General features: G+C 38.5%; 1 protein-coding gene across 7 annotated transcripts in view; it reads right to left on the bottom strand.

Annotated features, from left to right (window-relative positions):
- Positions 1 to 20,463, bottom strand: part of USP45 (ubiquitin specific peptidase 45) — a 52,210-nt gene that overhangs the window by 6,454 nt on the left and 25,293 nt on the right. For 5 of the 7 annotated variants that reach the window (XM_015858820.2, XM_015858823.2, XM_015858819.2 and 2 more), the window contains exons 9-13: positions 9,085 to 9,172; positions 5,396 to 5,477; positions 4,326 to 4,417; positions 2,205 to 2,261; positions 1,297 to 1,440 (exon numbers count right to left, since the gene is read on the bottom strand). In XM_015858820.2, coding sequence (XP_015714306.1) covers positions 1,297 to 1,440; positions 2,205 to 2,261; positions 4,326 to 4,417; positions 5,396 to 5,477; positions 9,085 to 9,172 — 463 coding nt within the window. Of the gene's footprint in view, positions 1 to 1,296; positions 1,441 to 2,204; positions 2,262 to 4,325; positions 4,418 to 5,395; positions 5,478 to 9,084; positions 9,173 to 20,463 lie in introns of those variants that run through there. The other 2 variants (XM_032443708.1, XM_032443709.1) reach the window with 2 other exon arrangements.

Here is a 20,463-nt window from a genome sequence, read left to right as displayed (position 1 = left end):
TCCAAATGAAGAAGTCATTAAAACCCCCAAACACGACTGTCTGCTAGGACTACTTTTTGTCTCAGCTGTGTTTTACTTTCTTTATAGAGAAGAGGGAGAAAAACTTGTCAGAAATTACTGCTAGTGTTTGGGACATAACACAATTCTTACAACTCTGAAAATCGCGCAGCTCCTCACTTCAGGAAGAAAAGATAACAATAAGTGCTCAAATACTCTGTTACCTGCACAACCACCCACTGGAAGCTTGGATTTTCACAATCAAATTTACAGATCAATTAACAAAAGTCACAGAAAATCAATAAAAACTAATTGAATCCAGCACTGCTTGTTTTACATGCCCAAAAGCATGGGGGAGCACAGAATCACTAGTTAGACAGCCACCTCGCGTATCACTTTATCAGTTCTTATTGAAAGCAGAGCTGTTTCCTCCTTTATATTATTGTCTAGCCTAGTTTGTTGAATCCAAACTGTATCTTGTTATCTTAATTTTGAAAGCCACCCTGTAATCACATTTTTATGCAACAGCATTAACATTATTATTCATTCTATTTTGGAATTCTCCACATCTCCTCCAGCATTGATTCTATTTGTCCAAAATCTTATTTAGAATATAAGGCTTATTTAAAAAATAAATAAATAAATAAAAAGGAATGTTAATAAACACTGAGAGCACTTCCCACTTTAATTAACAATGACAGCGCACAATACTTACTACAGATTAATTTCAACCTGTAAAACTAACAGATTTGTTCAGCTAGTGTATTTGCAGAACCCTTTCACTGCCATAAGGAAGGACTGTACTGAGAGGCTTAACCCCTTGGGTTACTGAAAAAAGCCAAGTGCTCCATGGAAATCTCACTCTCAGCCCCCCTCAATCTCTGGTGTTGGTACTATTTTTGTTGTGCCTGTTGGCAGCTAATCCCTCAGATGGCTCTAGTGCAGACCTGCCTGCCCTCTTAGCTAATGTCACAACTCATGGGGTTGCTGCCAGAAACAAATCAGGAGGACGATAAAAGGAAGGCTGGATAGAAAATCTAAACCAACACCAATTGAAATTAACAAGCAGATCTTTTCTTCTTACAAACACAACCCCATAATTGAAAATCCAATGGTTCCCAATGACTATAATCTCTCACATTTCTAATATCCAAATATTTTTAAACGAATCTATGTCAACTACATATATATACTTAGACAAACAAACAATTGCAGGTGTCAATATTCTTTCTCCTGTTTCCCTAGAAACTTCAGAACAAACTCAAAATGACTGGTTGGTTAAAGTATCTAAGTTCTTACCTTATCTTTTGTTGAAGTGTGTTTCTTGACAATTTTGGGCTGATTATTCAGTGTACAGATGGAAGAACAGGTATACTGTCTGAGATCAGCTTCATGCACACTTTTACTTTTATTTGTTCTTCCCAGAGGCACAGGTTTTGCAACCTAAGGAATTAGATGGGAATTTAGGAAAGGATATATGCCTGTTTTTCATTCCTTTACAACACGCAGAAGAGATTAATGTAGGTGGGTTTGTTTTCTGTACATCTGAAAGCAGTAACCTACACTGCTATGAACCAAACTGGTGTTTGGAATCAAGCACATTTTATTAAGGAAGGACTAAATATTACATTAAATACTCTTCCTTTAATGTACGCAAAAATACGGAGGGAAGGGAAAGAACCACTCTCAATCTACCTTCCTACTCCCAAATAAAACTTCCAAGTCCCACAAAAAACAAAGTATATGTTCTAAAATGAATCCGGCCCCTCTGCAGCTAACAAGGACATTCTGTAAGCTATTTATGACAGAACACCAGGACAAATGTTTTCGAAGTTTATCCATTTTCACCCTGATTCAACCTCTTGTGCATTAGCTCCCTAGTTGCAAACCAGTAAGCTAGAATCTATCTTTTTGGACCTGTCTAAAGAATTTTATAACCAATCTATATGCTAAAAACGAATCTCAGATCTATATATACTGTAAGTAACACTATAAGTCATCCCAAGTTGGGTCTAATAAAAAAAACAATTTTTTCTCTATCTGTATAAATACATATATAAGGTCACATAATGAGCAGACAGTACACATACATGTGTTTATAGACATGCATTTCTAGGTTTGAAATGAAAACTGTACATATACATACAGAAACATCTTCATAAAGCAATCCAGTGGAAACAACAGTCATTATGTATTCTGTATCTTACCCTCTCTTCTATTATAGGAAGTGAAAGATCAATGAAAGGTTCTTTCACTGTTGAAATCTTGAAGAAAAAGAGAAAGAGTACACTGAGTGCAAAGAGCAATGCATAGGTTCAGCACATACCTCTTTTTAAACCAAACTATTATCAGAAACTACACAACAAGCTAATCGGTTACAAGATGTATCAAACTACAATGAAGAACTTCCCACAAGCTTTTCCTATCTTTTATTATTTTAAGATAGTTTTCTTTTTTGTTCTAACACTGCATGGAATTCCAGCACACAGACACAAAGGCAAGGCCATTCCTCCAGGCACAAGCCACACCTAGGAGCACTGTGGTCTCAGCTTCTCTCAGCTCAAGGCATTCTCAACTCATGTGGGTCTTCTAGATGGAACGCAAATTTCTGGACAGCAGAAACAGCAAATCCAGTAGAATTCTAAAGAAAACCTAACTTTAAAGCACTTCCTGAACCTGGATATTTCTGTGCAGGCACTGATCCTGTATGTTGCTCAGCAGCAAGAACTGGTTAATGGCAGTTAGGTGGCAAGATGTAACCTGGCACTCACCAGGAAGATGATGTCAGGCTTACTGGTTGCAGCCAAAGGTTTTATTAGAAATGTTTATATTGCAACATACACTAGGAACTATGAAAATAAAGCCAATTAATGGGAAAAAGCAGTGCTTTTATTTTCAACAAAATACCTCACTGTCTGTTCTGCAGTATTATTGTTCCGTCTATAAACCATGTAAATTCTAAGCTGAAACTGGAAATATGACTTTATGACTACAGCATCCAGCCCAAGCCTGTTTCTTAACCTCTCTTCCTCACCGCTCTCACATCCCTGCCAAAACTAATTTCTCTTACCTCAGGAAAGACTGAAAAGCAAAGCCTTTAAAAAGAACATCACATTGTACACATCATTACTGAATATAGTCATACGTCCAGTTACTGTCACTATTGCCCTTCTCTGATGTTTATGACCCTATCTTCCACCTGTGACATAAGGACCGGAGGCTCCTCTTAACAAAAAGCTTACTCTTATCTGTCGTGTGAGGGACTCAGCATGGTTTAAGTTCCAGTAAAACAATAAATGAGGTTAGAACTATTTTAACTATGTCGACTTGCTGACTGATGAGCAATATACAAACTGGGGTTCCTCTAGAGACTGACTTTTAAAGAACTAGCACTAGTCAGAAAGATCTTTGCCAATGCAAGCAAAGGAAAGTGACTGCTAAGCTTGTCCTCATACAGCTATCACTGGCCAAGCCCTGAGTCCTGTGCAGGCAGAATATAAGAACCCAACAAAAATCAAAGGTACACACAAAACACAGACGATGCCTATTTGATACACAGCTGAAGTTCTTCATTGATACTAGAAGCACATTGAAGTTTAATCTGCACATCACACACAGGGAAGTTTACCTGGCACTGCAGAACTGTGCTCAAGTATTCAGATTGATTGATTTACTTAATCTCTATAATATTAAATATAATGCTTTAAACCAAACCAAACACAAACGTAATATTAAGTTTTAAAAAGTCATGCAAGTAAGATTTTTCTTTTCCAAAGTTAAAGAAAATTATAAGGATAATGGAAAGCATTTATGATGAAATGTCAGTAATATTAATTATGAAAGGAATATGCTGTTCATTAGAGATATTATGTTAATTCTAAGAAAAACTTAAAGAAAAGAAAGTAATTTGAGCATTTCCCCACTCATACTAATTCAAAGCAAGTACTTCCCAATTTTCAGGTATACCCCAGGAGATCAGGCAGGAGGTTTAATATTTTCAGGTAGGTAAACATTTCAGGAATATCAAATTTGCAGCGTAACACAGATAATTACAGAATTTGGAACCTCCAGCCTTAAATTAGATGCAAAATGAAGCCCAGTATTTGAAACAACTTTGAATTCAAATGATCACTCTTCTCAGGTTTGCAGAGGACAATGCTTTAAGGAAGCGTAAGTAAGTTATTTTAAATGAGAAACTGTCAATAGTCTTGCTTTTACAGACAAACAAGCAAGTATAAAATTGGCGATACAATTTTATACTTCCAAGACAATGTAATCAAACCAGTATGTGATCTATTCCACATCAAACCAAATTCCAAAATACCTACATTTTCACATTCCTCACACATGACAGTGCTAGTCAATTCACCAACAAAGATCCTATCTATGAAGTTCATCTTCACACCCTCTCTTCCATATGCTGAAAAAACATTGCCTTTTTTTAAATGTGAAAAATAACAGATCCAATGCCACACTATAAGTACAACAAAATGCTAAGATTTATGTTGAAAGCACAATTATTAAACATATTCAAAAGTTTTTAAACACAACACAGTAAACTAAGCTATCATATACTGTATTTAAAAACATCTATTATTCAGTGATACATTTCCCTTGTACTCGCTCTCCCCACCTGCTATAACAAACTAATCATACAGTGTCAGTGAAGAGGAAGCCTTTAAAGATAATCTCAGTTTTAATATATAGGATATATACAGTAATGTATTGCTTTGATTTAGACACTACAAAGGCAGACAGGCTGTCAGTTTTTCTAAACAGCCTTCAAAACTATAAAAATTAAAAAAAAAAGCCAATAAAGAACAGAAAATAAAGAAAAAAAATCAGTTCTATGTCTCAACTATTGCAGATTTGGGAAGGCCAGCATTCAAAAGAGCTTCATCATTATTTAGATTTTAATTAAAGCAAAAATTATTGTATATACTTTTTTGAATATACACAGAAGAAAAATAATTTTAAACTTGTTGTTTAAAAGAAATAAGCATTCTTTTGAAACAGCTTCCCATTTTGGCTTTGTAATCGTATTTCGAGCGCTCACAGTATCAGCCACCTGAGAGAAATAACTTTGGCTTATGTTAAGTGGCCTCTCTGAGCGATACAGTAACTGTGGCTATGTAACAAACAAACTGCAGGCTAACCAAAATCAGATTCTACATATCATTACAGAAGGTATTACTAATGCAGTGGAAACTTACTCTGGCTACAGTTTGCACATAAGAAGCTCTCTATACTTTAAATATGCACTAGGTGGCACCAGAATAATACATAACATTTTAACACTACAGTACTTTAAGACTGCTGTTTGCTAGAGTCAGATTTGAAGAAAATGGTATTCTAAAACTTCTACATTTTAGAAGTGATTCAATAAAGTGCTTCATACCTTTGACTTTTTTTCTAGTTTCTTCATCTGCTGTCTTGGTTGTTGGATTATTAAATGCTTTTAAGATACCAGTCTGTATACGCTGTAATTTAAAAGATAGTAATAAAATAAAATTAAAAATTAGCAAGTACTTACAATGCAGACATTCTAAACACAATTAATATATGGTTAAAAGAAGCGTAACATACTACTGTCATTCATTAATACTGCCAAAGCTACCCAAGCTTACTATCTTCAGCATGTAACCATTTCTAAATTTCCTCCCCACAAAAAGGAGCAGCTGTGGAGGCTACCAACAAACAGTAAGACTTGCAGTGAACAAATGCTTTTCATTTCTTCCATACTTAGGGAAAAAAATCAGCACCATACTACCAGAGAAATGGTTTATTACTGATTGACTGGGATACAAAATACCTGGAGGCAGCTAAGGGCAGCTAAGAGCCTTTCAATTGCCAGAACTCTGTGACTCCATTCAGCCATTTTACTACTTTATTTTCTAACACTGTTCATTTCAAAGATATGTAAGAAAATCTTTAAAGATACACAAAACATTCTATGAATCCATATAGACTTCAACAACATTATTTTTAAACATTCCCCCAAAGCTACATTTTTTAAAGAAGAATCAGAAAGAAATATACTCTTACATGTGAGTAGTAGTTGCAGCCTACTATACTCTCCCTACTATAGGGGAGTCTTCCCTCATACTTATTTCTCAATTTGTATCTGGGCAAAGGAGTATTTTAATGAATTACTTGGATGTGTGTGCTGCTGGCACCTGCTGATACAAAACACTCTACCCATCCTATGATGAGCTGTGAAGAGGGAAGGAGAGGACTATACTGGTTCCACCACCAGAGAACACCGCAACATGCCTGACCCCTGTTTTCTTCTCCTGGCAAATGTACTTGCTTTCCAATCCAGAAACTCCGCTAACAGCTGCCCATGTCAGCGTGCAAATGACATTTACAATGAAATACGGTATCGAAGTCACAACTAGAGCAAAGCACCCTTCTAGGAACAAATGGTGTTACCAACCGTTCCGTGAGTAACACAAAACCTGTGCACCAGCAGAAAAAAAGCTAACAAATAACTTGTGTTTGCAGACAGCAAAGTGCACTTTCAAGCCATCGATTACTGCAGCGTGACGATGGCAGGCTGCCCCAGAGGTCTGGTTTCCAGTTCAGGCACCCATCAGGCTAAGTCATACTCCTACCTTATGAGTATGTGACCTGGCTTGTGAATTAACTCCCGCTGCCCCAAGCTCAGCTTTGTTCATCTTAAAGCCAACAATATACTAAAAGGGCTAATCAATAGATAATTCACAAAGTTGAACACCATAAATGGGTCTAGGGCCATAAGCGACCCTTTTGTTGGGATTAGCGCGTTGAACCATTTATTTAGGTCAAAGAAAAACACAGTCTTTGAATGGGCAGGGTGCTGCCGACAATGGCAGCAGACATTAATCAATTAGCAGCAGGGTTCAGCTACTCCGGGCCCTGGTGTGAAACAATCTCTAGCCTGCACTGCTGGGTACGCCGGTCAGGATGTCATTTCTATCGTCATATCGACAGCCTTTTATCTTAAAAACCCACTTGTGTACACCGTAATGGGGACAGGAAAAAGTTCAACACTGGTCTGAGAAGGCTGTTTCATGAGGCAGGAAAACACAGATAAAAGGTGAAAGCGGAATGTGAGTTGTGGGAGCTACGTAAGTTGCTGTAACTCACACCATGCTCAGTTCTATACACAAGGAGCCCAGCAGGGGCACGGCTGGCCTGCAGCACTCAGCCCGGCCTGTGGCAGGTGGAGCACAGAGCACCTCCTGCAGCGCTGGGAGTGGGGCTGCCACCTACACATGCCTCTGTTGGAGGACGGCGTTACAAGCAGTGCCCAGAACAGGCAGTTGCTGGACACACTTCTGGCTCTGGTGGCAGGCTGCATGCTGTGGGCCTTCCCCGGCAGCGGGCTGGGGGTGTGGGGCTGGGCAGCGGGCAGCTGGCAGCTGTGAAGTTCCCAGGGCTGACAATGCCGCTCCCTCCTGGCAGAGAGCAGAACGAGCCGTGATCGCTCCATCACACAATCTACAGACTCCAAATAGGAGATGAAAAAAAGGGGGGAAAAAAGGCAGAGCTTTCACTAGTCATGACCCGCGGTGAGCAACCCGAGGTGATGGAGTCAGTGTTTGCAGTAATGCACTATTACAGGCAAACAGGGGGTGTAATTGCAGGAAGGGTGGGACCAGCCCTTATGTGCCCAGTGCTGAGGGTGGCAGACACACTCTGCTGCCTAAAATGTGATTTAAATTCGCAACGTGTCCCCTTACCCTTTTCTGGTAGCTTCAATAGCTGTTCAGCTCTAACAGATGACTCAACAAACAACTGAAAACACGGCTTATTATAATGATGGCACATTCACTGATGGACCAAGAGACTGATGGCAGGGGAAAGAGCAGTGACTGCAGAAGCAGCTTAGTGCCTGCAATGGTTTTGCTTCGGGTGAATCTACGATTGTGAAGCAAATATAATTTCCTTCTTTTCTTACATGAAAATCAATGCAGAGCAACAAGAGTTTCTTGTACTGTAAAAGCACAGCCACTGCTCTTACTGAATAGGAAATGCAGCAGCAGTCACCTGCTTCTGTGGTGTGTCTATACCGACACACCACCCTCTAGCTGTGACAATGTCAAGGGTCAGCTCTTTCTCCCTGTAGTTCAGCTCTGCTTATTATTAAGTACACCGATGACAGGGTTCATTCAGTGTTACTCTAGTGTCACAAACTGGGCTCTGTTACAGCTTTATATTTTGTTTCCAGAAGAATTCAGCTTAGGATCATTACATTCCCTGTGTTATCAAATGAGACGGAAGAGAAGCACGCTGGTCAGTACAATGTTTAAGGACCTTCCTTTGACTAGACTCAGAAAAGGTTATTTACCACAATATCATCTGAAAGGAAGGTTCCAAGACTAAGTCAGGCAGATGAAATCAGATACAGTCAAAATAGCTCAAGCAAGCAAAAAACCACTTTCTTGTATTCAACAATGCAGGAGGAAGAAAGAAGGAAGGGAAAGAAACATGAAAAAAGATACAAGGGGAACATTTTCATTTAATAGAACAAGTTATATACTTAGAACACTCAGATGTAGATTTTAATAGAACACAGTGTGTTATTTACAAAATAAGTAGTTCTTCACTATTGCTTAAGATAAAAGATTAACTTTGCAAGACTTTATTTTTGTTCTTTTTTTTTTCCAGTGAAATAGGCTTCAATGAACTGAATGGGCTGACTGACACTTTGGAGCTGCTAATTTCTGTCCCAAAGCTTTCTCCTGACAGGCATTTTTCCTGACTCCTCAGAAGGGGCTTCTTTGTTCTTTTCTTTCTTAATAAATGCAAACCATCCACACTCCCAAAGTTATCGTGATCTACTTGCCATAATCTTTCTATTGCTCATCAAAACTTTCATCCCAATCAGCAATTTTAAGACAACAACATGAACACGATTATATCATCTTCCTAAGAAGTCATTATTTCTCTCAAGGTTACAAAAATAGCCTTACCTTCTCTATAAAGGACATCTTTAAAACATGAAGAACAATGGAAACATGAAGAATACTGAAGAATGACAATCAGTATACAGTACAGTCAAGTATTTCTTGACTTCATTAAAAACACACGCAAAGCTGTTACCTTTGTTTCTTCAATCCTCATTGCATCCAGCAAATAGTGCAGAAGCTCTTGGCTGTCCTGCTGCTGGAATCCCTTAAATCGAGGAGCTCTGCAAAAGAAGCAGTAAGGAATTTACAGTTACACTGAGAGACAATATCTATGCTAGGTTCTTGTTGGATGCTGAGGTACATACAGGTGCAATCGTTACTGGACCTAATGGGACACTCCACCTATCTCATGTTTCTCACATCTCACAGCACATGTGCATGAAGTCTGTGTACGGTAAAACAGAAGCAGCCCAATAACCTAGATTGGAAAAAGACTATCTTGAAATCTAAGGGAAGTTACAAGGTTGCACACAGACAAGCAAAAGGCACAGGTCAGAATCCAAACAAGAATAAATCTTAACTTCTTAAACAAAAGTATCTATAACCATCTCTTCAAAATAGCTCTGCAGCCAGCCACTCTATTAATCTGTAGCTTACTGAAATGACTCAACAGTCCCTGCGTAAGAGTTTGCTGCTCTTTATATCATCAGGCAAAAGTTTCTCTTATCATAAAATCATAGAATTACCCAGGTTGGAAAAGACCTTGAAGATCATCAAGTCCAACCACAGCCTAACCATAGTACCCTAACTCTAACAACCCTCTGCTAAATCATATCCCTGAGCACCACCTACATATATTTGCTTCACCTGAGTTTTCACAAGGACCTTTTAACATCATGAACCACGTCATAGTAATCGTACCACAGCCACATTCAAACTTCTGTTCTGTAATCTAATAAACTGCAATACTTAATATCTGAAACTCATATTAAAATGTACAACATGACTAGGAGCAAATAAAGCATAGCTTCAGACCTAAATAAAATGGAAAAAGCCTGAAAATGATGGGACAATCTCTTCAAAGTTTCCAGGTACCAAAAATTATCATGTCTACCAAAGCAGGTAATAAACCAGGGTACACACCTGATAACTGTTCCCCAGAGCAGCTTAAGGAACTGCATGCCCAACTGGTTTTGAGAGCAAAAAAAAACCAAAACACCACCTGAGATGACAGAGGTTCAAATTGCACCAGCCTACACTAATACTAAGGAACCTTCCTTAAGCATCCATTAGTACAACCAACTGTACCAGGAATTTTGCTCCCACTGCATATTGAATACAAAAGCATCACAAATGTTTAGCTCTTCTGCAATTCCTGAGCACACCAAAGGAGTTATATGTACAGACCATGGAAGATCATGAAGAATCTAAATTGTTACTGTCATTTACTAACACTGCTGTATTTCCCATTGCTCACAGTTTCCTTTATTAATCTGAACAGCGACCATTAAAACAAAAATCATGACACAAAGCTCTTTATCTTGCCGTTAATCAAGTTTAGAAGATGGGATACATTCCTATAGAACTTCACAACCCTTGGTAAAACCCCTTAAAGCCCTTTCCATGCTGCACCTGTAAGTATGGATGGCACATGTGCTAGCCCTGAGCCCACCAGAATTGGTTCCTGCAGGGCAGCTCCTTGGAGCCCAGCACAGCAGCAAGCAGCCCCTCAGGCTGAGCATTTGCAGGGGCTCACAGCAGAAGGCTGCAGGGCTCCAACTCCCCAGCTGTCCTGTGGTCTTGTCTGTGGGGTGCATGGCAGCTCTTCTTGTATAACTGCACTACAGTCCTCCTTCCTACACTGTAATCAGGCAAAGTGAAGATTTTTTTGTTTTGGAGATCCCCGCTAGCTAAAATGCATTAGAGCTGCAATTGATGAAGATACTGCTATTCCATAAATAGTAACATCACTACCTTTTGGACTGACGATACTGACTGTCTGACATGTCCATATCACAAGCCCACCTTTTAAAATAATACAAGCTTTCTACTCAGGTTAAACAGAGAAACAAATCATCTTAAAAAAAGGTGAGTGCACTACGGTATGTTTCATCTCTAGAAACTAAAAGTCTTGACAGAAAGGATCTACACGCCCCAGAAAACATACATCTGGTGCTGCCCTGGTTCACTCAGCCTCCCCTGCCCTTGGAGCAGCTTGTCCTCCTTGATGGTGCCTGGCATCAGCACCGACAGAGGCCAGCCAGCTCGCCAGTCAGCCCAAGGACACAGACGGAACACTGGCACTTGCCCGTTATTTACTGTTACACTTCACTGTGCCAGACACATGAAAACTGAACAGTACACAGCAAAGGCAATTCCAGTAAAAAAAAGACCACCAGCAGCATCTACAACAGTTTTCATATAGCAAAAGAGAAAAGGCATCTGTTTCTGACTCTACTAACACTTACACCAGTCAGCTGCACTGGGCTGATGTTGTGCCTGTTTGTGACACAGGCATTCAGTAGTCTAAATCAACAGTATTCAGAACTGATGATCCCTTTTTTACTGCTCACAGTATTTAAATACACCTTAAGTATCATAATTCGCAGGTGTCTATTACATAAACATTATAAAATACACTTAGGAGTATGTGGATAGATACTTTAGATGTTACCTGTACTGAGACAACAATAGTTTCTCACAGAAGTTTGGATCCCTCAAAGAGACTGTGCAAATGTTCCCTATAAACAATCTGTTATTTACATGAACAATAATTTACTGGCCAAACCACGCCTGTCTTTCCAAACTACTCACTCCTCAGATTTTTAATTAAAGCCTTGGACTGATTCATCTAAAACGAGATTTGAAAATGAGGGTGGTTTTTTTTTCTGTTTTATTTCCAGTAATGCCACCAAATGGCAGCTGCGTCTCTTGCTGTACAGTAAGAAGATGCATAAGCTGAGCCATGTGCTAAAAATCTTCCAAAATCTAGCACAGGAGACAACTGGCTGCGCAGAGCTCAAGCAGGAATTTGATCAAACTGGCAGAGGGGACAGAAAAACCAACCACTTACTCGGTTATTCCATTTTATGAAACACATCTCGAGCCAGTTTTCATGTTCAGCCCCAGATTGCAGGCTCTGACTAACGGGTGCACTGAGCTGTAAATATCTATCTGCATTTTCTCAGCACACAGTAATCTTCCTTGCCCAGCCGTGCTCTTTAGCTGTTCTGGGATTCCTGCAGATGAGGCTTCTTTCCTACTTACACAATACAGACACTCAGGTTGGCTTCGAAATGTGGAAATATCAGAAATTAAAAGCTACCATAAGAAGCTGCATCAGACTCCTAATGTGCCTATGCTGAAACTTAAATCTAGGCAAGATGTCACGTTAGAAATGCAACACACTGAGCGTCCATGCAGTACAATGATAGATGGGTCCAAGTCCTGAGTCGCTCTCTGTAAGCACGGTAGGAGGTAACTGGAGAAGGAGCTAAGGTGTTTAGGAATCTAAGGTCAGTGCCTAAAATTAAGTGCAATAAAACTGGCCTTGCACATGCAAAACAACACGTTCATGTTTACAAAAAGCGTATCTGCATTTCTGTCTGCTTTTTTGATACAAGGCCAATAATACTCATAGTTAAAATGACTTAATGACACTGCTTTATGAAGGGGTTTACAACAAAACCTGGATGTAGCAAAGCAGGTATACTTTCTCAGCTTTATTTTTAATGCTATATATTTTTGCATGTGCAGGTCAACCTGAACATTTAACTCCAATTTTTTCAAATATATCAATAAATTCAAACTTGAAGTACTCCTCCTAAGAAATGAAACTTTGGATTAATTCTATTAAAACCCAGCCTTTTGCTTCTATTCACATCAAATGTTTTATTTCCAGTTAATTTAATTATTAAATCCAAACAGATTCCAAAAAGCACTAAACCTTTATATTGGATTCAATAAAACACTCAATTTACATTACAAAAATTAAATGAGATTTTAACTTGCACACGTATTTAAAGGAACATGCACACATTTTAACTTTTCAATTGACTACGACAGTTTTCTCATTGCTTCTTTCATTAAACAGCCAGGAATCAATGAATCTTCTTTTTAAAAACCCAGATGTAGAGATGAGTTCAGGTTTGACAAGCCTGGTTATCTACAGCATTATTATTTCTTCTATTTATGAGAAATGTTTCTTTTCCTGACACAGTGATAATTAAAAGGCATATTCAGCATAGCCCCTCCAATATAGCCATACTAATAGCTCCTGTATATAGTGACAGACTAAATTCTTGCACTGACACAAACCAGATCTTTGTACTAATAGGATTTATTTTTTTAGCCACAGGACTACAACACATAGCAAAGGAAGACAAATATTTCATGACTTGACAAAGAAGCAGTGAAAAATTCCATCACACCTACAGGAGGGCTTTTGTTGGTGCTTTTAATTGTTGTAGGAACATATCACTGAGTTAATTTTTCAATGCAAAGTAGGAAAAAAGAAAAAAAAAGCCACACAAATGCCTTTTATTAGTGCTTATAGTTTACAGTATAACCTTCTGCTAATAAACACCAGATAATACTCACTTCTGATGAAAAAATTTTTATCAATGATATCTGAAGGCAAAATAGTCTATCTGTATATTCCATTCAGTTTTATTAGTGTAAATGAAAGGGAAAAATGAACCCAGCAATAGCTGTTTTCAATGGAACAGCACTAGTTAATCTTTCATTTTATTAGCACACGGTGCATCTGTAATGGGCAAGATTATTTACACTCCTCTGTGCTTGTACTAAATCCTCCCTCAGCCTCACATGTATCTACATGCCTGGATTTTAACGGGGACAGGAAATGTAAGTGTCCATTTTAAATGTCAGGGAAGCTGATTGTGAAAAAGCTGTGCAAGGTATGAGCCCTTTATTTTGACTGAAAAATGATGTCATTGTTAGTACTGACACAAATCTAACCAGTCATTCACGTCTGTTGAATCCTGGAATAACATTTCAGGGTTGTATATTTGTTTTCGGGAGGAAGCCACAAAATAAAAACAAAACAACAACAAGAGGTGTAATGGAGGGAATTTCACATGACATAATGCATTTACTGGAAAATTCCTACATTTCTCAACTAGTATTTGGGAGGAAAAAGGAATTAATCCATGTTGATACATAGAAATGTGACAACTAAAAGATGTGCGTTCTCGTCTCCTTGAAAATATGCTTCAAGCAAGATCCTTGGCAATAGTGGGGGACTTTAAGATGGTTGGTTGAGTTGACCGCTCACAGATGTGCTGACATATGGAAGCCAGTGCCAATGCGATACAACCTGTTGTACAGTGTCAGCAGTATAATGACAGAACAGGTTGAACTCCTGCTAATGGCCATAAGTGCTGAAGGACAACTGTGACATCCACATACGTGCTACTTATCTATCCTCTCACTACTCATCTGGAGACAAGTTATAATTGCTAGTCTATCACTGACCGAAATATTTTTCATCATAATCTAACTTCTTACAATATTTTTAATAACAAAAACTACACCATAATATACATGGCCGAAGAAAAATAAAGTCCTCTAATTATTTATACTTTTAATTCCCATCTTCTATTTGCTAATGGAAATTAAATTATTCTTATCTCAGATATGACACAGAGTTGCAGACATTCTATTACCACGAGGTGCTACACAGGAAAAAGACACAGGCTTGGCACATGTAACTTAAATAGAAGAGACATGCCTGCCTCATCTTGACGGCATGAACAGACAGGATTTAGCTCCCATTCCGCTGTACTCCATGACTTGCTTCATTTTTTTCTGCCTTACCTTTCCCTCAAAGGAAATGCAGTATCATTCCCTTACCACAATCTACCAAGAACTCTGATATATGAGCAAAAAGCACTTTTTAGAGGTATCTTTGAATGGAGTTAATAGCTGACATGCCAGAACAGATCCATTTCCCACTTGACCATCAGAGAGAAAATACAGGTCCTTTCACCAAGTAATGGAAATTTATTTTCCTTTTCTGCAGAAATTTCTTGTCTACCAGCTGGTAGCCAAGTAAATGCCTGTATGCATGAGATCTATGCGTAACATTGTAAGACCTTACAGAAATGTCCTCTCAGTATGGACATCCCCTTCTTTCTTCCTTTAATTACTGATATTTTCAGTAGTGTTCCATGACAGCAAATTGTACAGGTTAGTTATACAGAATATAAAAAAATAATTTAAAAAACAAATGAACAAAAAAACCCACAGACTTCTTTATTTCCCCCTCTGGCTCTAAATCTGTTGCCTTTCAGTTTCATGCAGCTCCTCCAACTCTTATGAGGGCAGTTAAATAAGTATAGCTAATTTATTTTCTGTCATTTATTGTATTCTCTTGTGGTAATATTTTTTAATTTCCTCTTCTGTCTGATCTCCTGATATTAAGTCCCTCTTCACATGAAGCACTGCCATTTTTGTCACCTCTCCCTAAAGCTCTGGAAGGGCCTTACCTAACAACGTTCTGTTCTGGTTAACCTGGGTGTTCCAGCTGCAGATACATCTGTATCAGACATAACTAAACTATCGTTTTCTTTCTCTACTATATCTACAAACAATGCTTACTTAGTTCATCAAGACTTCACATGATGTAAACACTTCTGCTGTTCAAAATGCTGTACAGCTCTTCCTCCTGAATGGAAGAAGCAAACCCTAAACTGAGGAGCAAAAGCAGATGAATCTTCCCAATGCACACGATTTACTTATGCAATTAGTCTATGCCACAGTCATAAACCTCATCCATGCTCTTTTGTTAATGTGTTCAAAAACTGTGAAAACCAACTGTACTGAACATGTACAATCTCTCAAATTCTGCTGCAGGATGCAATGCAGACTCCTCTGTCAGAGAGACCCAGAACCTGAGGCAGCGCTATCAGCGGGCAACACAATGGTACAACAGGGACCCAAAGCCATTCTTTGCTACTGGTCAAGTAAACACCGACCTGCTGTTCTGTTGCTACTACCTCTGAAGGGCTAAAGTCCGATGGGAAAAATGAGGAAGGTGGACATGTTTTTTTAAGAGAGAGTTTCCTCTACAACAGTACTAAAAGAAAAGCATCAACGAGATTTCTATCTAATAAGTCTCATTTTCTTCACTTCTTAAATCTGGTACAAAATTACCTGTTTCTTCTGAGTGTTTCTGCTCAGAAGTGACAGATGTGGAATGCTCCAAACCTTTTTTAGGCTTCTCTCCAAAACTAATCAATAGACTTAAATGCCTATGATCTCAGCTCCGTCAGCTCCACACAGACCTCTACCGTGAGTTCTATCCTCTGTGCATGAGAAGGAGCGATTAATACTCATTAGGAAAAACAAGTAACTAAAAACTAAAACTCTGTGGATTTAGTTGCCACCAATAAAATCTCTGTTAAAAAAATATTTTTGTGTGTTAATGCAGCAAGATAGTACCATAGTACCACAAATAGCTATTTTCTTTGAAGCAGCTTTTCTAAGATTATGTAACTCCTTCTTGGATTATTAATTTATATAATGCAAGATTTACTTGCTATACAAATCTACACTTCCACCCACCAACAAAAGCACCTACTGATAAAAAACAAGGGAGATAAAATTTGTGTCCTCTTAATACACGAATGTTGCATCAGTCACTAAGTCTCCAGATAAGTCAGAAGTCTGCAATCCTAATATTCAGAACAGTGGAAAACAAACAGAAGGGCCCTGTAGCTATGTTCGCAATCTGTCCTAGCAAAACATCTGACAGCTGCAACACTAACAGAATTAACAGTGGAAGAATTAGTACCAGACGCTAAACAGTTGCTATAGAAAGACTCATCCATTTCTTTTCTCCTTCCCCTCTTCTTCAACCTGGCTACCCCACCACTCGACAAAATTAACACTCAGTATCATTTTTTTCCCTTTGTTACTTAAAAAAAATGCACCATAAATACCCTTTCATACACAAGATGATGAACTCCACTCTGTGATCTCCCCAGACTCTTCAAGACACAGCTTGCAGCTGAAAGGACTATGTCCCCAGTTCTCTTTTTTTGAGCAGAAAACATACATCCATTTGCAGCATGTTCCCACTTACAGGCTATGGGAACTCAGTGTCATTACAGAGCCGTAAAACGAACAAGGCAGCATCTGCTCTCTTCCTTTACAAGCTCCCTGTCCATACCTCGCCTCATTTCTAAGTGCCTTCACCTGTTCCTTTATGCTCTTCCTTCCTTCCTTCCTTCCTTCCTTCCCTGCTTCTTTGCTCTTTTTCTGCTGAGCACATCTCAAACAATTTGAGTAAGGATGTCCAACTCAAGTGCTGGCATTCAAACTCATTCTGGAACATCTGAAGCAGACAAACTCTTGAAATCCTCCAAGGACAAGCTCCCCCCTTCCTCCCCTCACCACGCCATTCCCTCCCTCCAAAAAAAAAGTGACTCTGGATATCAAATTCAGAAGTTTATCAGGAATTGGACTGCAAAAGAGGGTAAGTGTCAGGTGTTAAAACTATGCAGCTTCTATATCTCTTCTACCTCTCTTCTGTATCTAAAGAGGAGCTACAGCAAAGAAGGGGACAGATTCTTTGGTAGGTTATGATAGAACAATGGGAAATGGTTTCAAGCATGAAAATAGTAGATTTAGATTAGATATATGGAAAAAGTCTTTTACAGTGAGGGTGGTGAGGCACTGGCACAGGGTGCCCAGAGATGTGGTTGATGACACATCCCTTGAGACTTCCAGTGTGAGACTGGCTCAGGTCCTGAGCAACCTGATCTAGCTGTGACGTTCCTGTTTATTGCACGGGAGTTGGACTAGATGGCCTTCAGAAGTCCCTTCCAACTCTAAGGATTCCATGTCTCTATCTCGTGTCAACTGTTCCAACATGAAAATATGTCATTACTCTTCTAGGGATGTGAAAAAAAAATCTCAAACTCAAACAAATTTTTTCAATATGTATAAATATAGGTATGTTTAAAAAAGCTTAAAATACACTTTTCTTCTCCAAGCTTCCAAGCACAGTAGTGATTTACCTGAGGTATTTAGACAGCCAGAGAAATTAGTGTGTTTATTATTTTTGAAGAACCAGTCTTCTGCAGCACATGATAAAGATGCTACTGGGAAATCACTATCTTACTTAATAGTCTAAACTCTGCACAATCATTCAGTGTATCTCCCTATTTTCTACACTATAAGCAACTTCCCAAACTAATGTCATGGTAAATACAGGGCTGGAAAGACAATTCCTTGGTCACTGACGCCAACTCCTAGTATCATATCTTAGACTCTCTCTAATGTATTTCATAAGCTCTTTACTGAAGAAAGGTGCAGTCATATTCTGCGCAGTGAGACTGTGCCAGTGAGATATTTGATGGGGAAAGAAGTTAAACTGAAACCAAGCTGCAATTGGACTCAAAAATCTTCTAAGTGCAATATATAAAACAACAGCATTAGAAGACCTTCACTTGTGCCCTTCTCCCCTGGCATTAGCTGACGTATCTTTCTCTGACATCTCTCTCTGAAACATGAATATGTTTTTTCAGTGCAGTTATTCTCTTTTCACCTTCATCCTCTTATCTCTTTAGCAGAGATGTTGTTTGAGCTTTTACCTTCCTGGAAGCTCATAGCTCTAAGATGCAAAATGTAACCCCTGCTCCTATGTTAAAGATGTACATACTAAGGTCATTTTAACTGAAAATGTAAAGTTGCTGGAAATACAATTGACAAAATGTTTAAAAATCTCAGTTGAAAAATCAGGTAAAAATCTCACTTGTTACTGAACTCTTCAAATTATTTCACCTAGTAGTTAACATACAAGAACTGTAAGTGATCAGAGGGGAGATCAAATTTAGAGTCCAACTTAAATTCTAGACCAAAAGGAATCATAGAATGGCCTGGGTTGAAAAGGACTACAACGATCACCTAGTTTCAGCCCCCTTGCTATGTGCAGGGTTGCCAACCACCAGATCAGGCTATATTCCCCGTGTCCTTAGTTTTGTAAAACAAATGGGTTATGTTTAAATAACAACAGAAGTAATACTTCTAATGAAAATTTTCAAGGATCCAGTCAGGAGCAGACACATATGCTCCTCTCACCTGATCTTCATAACTTTTGAGGCTAATAGACAAATAGAAGCAAAACTGATGACAATTACAAATATTTCTTTAAAGTTTATGAAAGTAAGATTCCAGTTAGGAATATAAGGGAAACTATAAATAATGTGTCCCTTTTAGCAAGCTGAATCTTTCTAAACAGCAGAGAATCCACACAGGAGGACAACACTGCTTCTCACACAGTTGCTTGTTAAGTAAAAAGAGTTTGTGCTAATGCAGGTCTTTAAGATTGCTTTGTTAACACAATGTCTTGGCAAGATTCAAAAAGCACCTTGAGGAAAATGCTGCAGCAATGCAGACTTCCTTCTAGCTGGGACTCCCACCACTTTCCTGTCCTACCCCTTTCACTTCAGCTTTGCTAAGGAGTGGAAAACTGAACTCCAAAAAATGAAAAAAGACTTCATAAAAATGGCATGACAGAACACTGCAAGTGTCTTGTTTTAGTTACAGACAGTAAATGTATTCATTTTGCAAAGACTCCCCCTTCTTCTACTACTACCAGTGCAGACTGCTGAATTTGCTGCATTTCTCCCTTTCTTCTTTCTTGTGCATCATCAACAGCAAAAGAATCAAGAGATCAAAATCTTCTATCCTAACTGCGCAGGCATTTACAGTCCCGGAACACTTAACTTCGTGCTAACAGGATGTGGCCTTCATTACATCATGATACATGAGTCAGGAAAGGATTCATTTCAGTGAAGTTTGCTCTGCAATGCTAACGAAAGTAAGTAGGGGTAAAAATATGAGATGGCAGAACCTGACACACAGATATCTGAACAGCAAGTCTGCTGCTCACATAAAAAAACATTGAGCTTTTACCACACAGTTAGTGTACACTCATCTTAAAGATCAGAATATAATCAAATAAAAGAAAATAAAGATATTATAATATGTAATACTGTTTCATCACCTGATGACTATACAAATATAAACGCAGAGGGCAAATACAAAACATCTGTTATTTCAAAAGTGCAACCTCATCTGAAGTGCACTGCACTGTTATTACTTTGTAATGAATCTGCTGACTTGGGCCTCAAAACATGTTTGATATTGTCTTTTCTCTTCTACTCTGAGTCTTTACAGAGAAAAAGCTGCTATTCTTATTTAACATTTTCCCTTCCATTTCTTTACCAAGTTTTGTACTTATAATTACTTTTTTGAGTCATCCATGAAACAAGAGAGCAAAGGACATATCTTAACTTCCTTGTATATTTTTCTTTCAAGCAGATGATGCTAAGCAGAGAACACCACTATTTGATTCAAAGTCACTATAAGGACATTTTACATACACTTCCTTTTACAGCTCAGAAGAACCAAAAATAAGTCAATTACAATAGAAAAAAAAAAAAAAAAAAAAACAAAAAACGTATGATATTAATGAGGATAAATGAAGAGTATTATGGGATTTCTGTTTCCGAATTAAATGGTCTCCACTCCAGCCTAAAAG

Source organism: Coturnix japonica, chromosome 3, assembly GCF_001577835.2.
Source record: "Coturnix japonica isolate 7356 chromosome 3, Coturnix japonica 2.1, whole genome shotgun sequence".
Lineage (NCBI taxonomy): Eukaryota > Metazoa > Chordata > Aves > Galliformes > Phasianidae > Coturnix > Coturnix japonica.
This window is presented reverse-complemented; position numbering and strand designations above follow the sequence as displayed.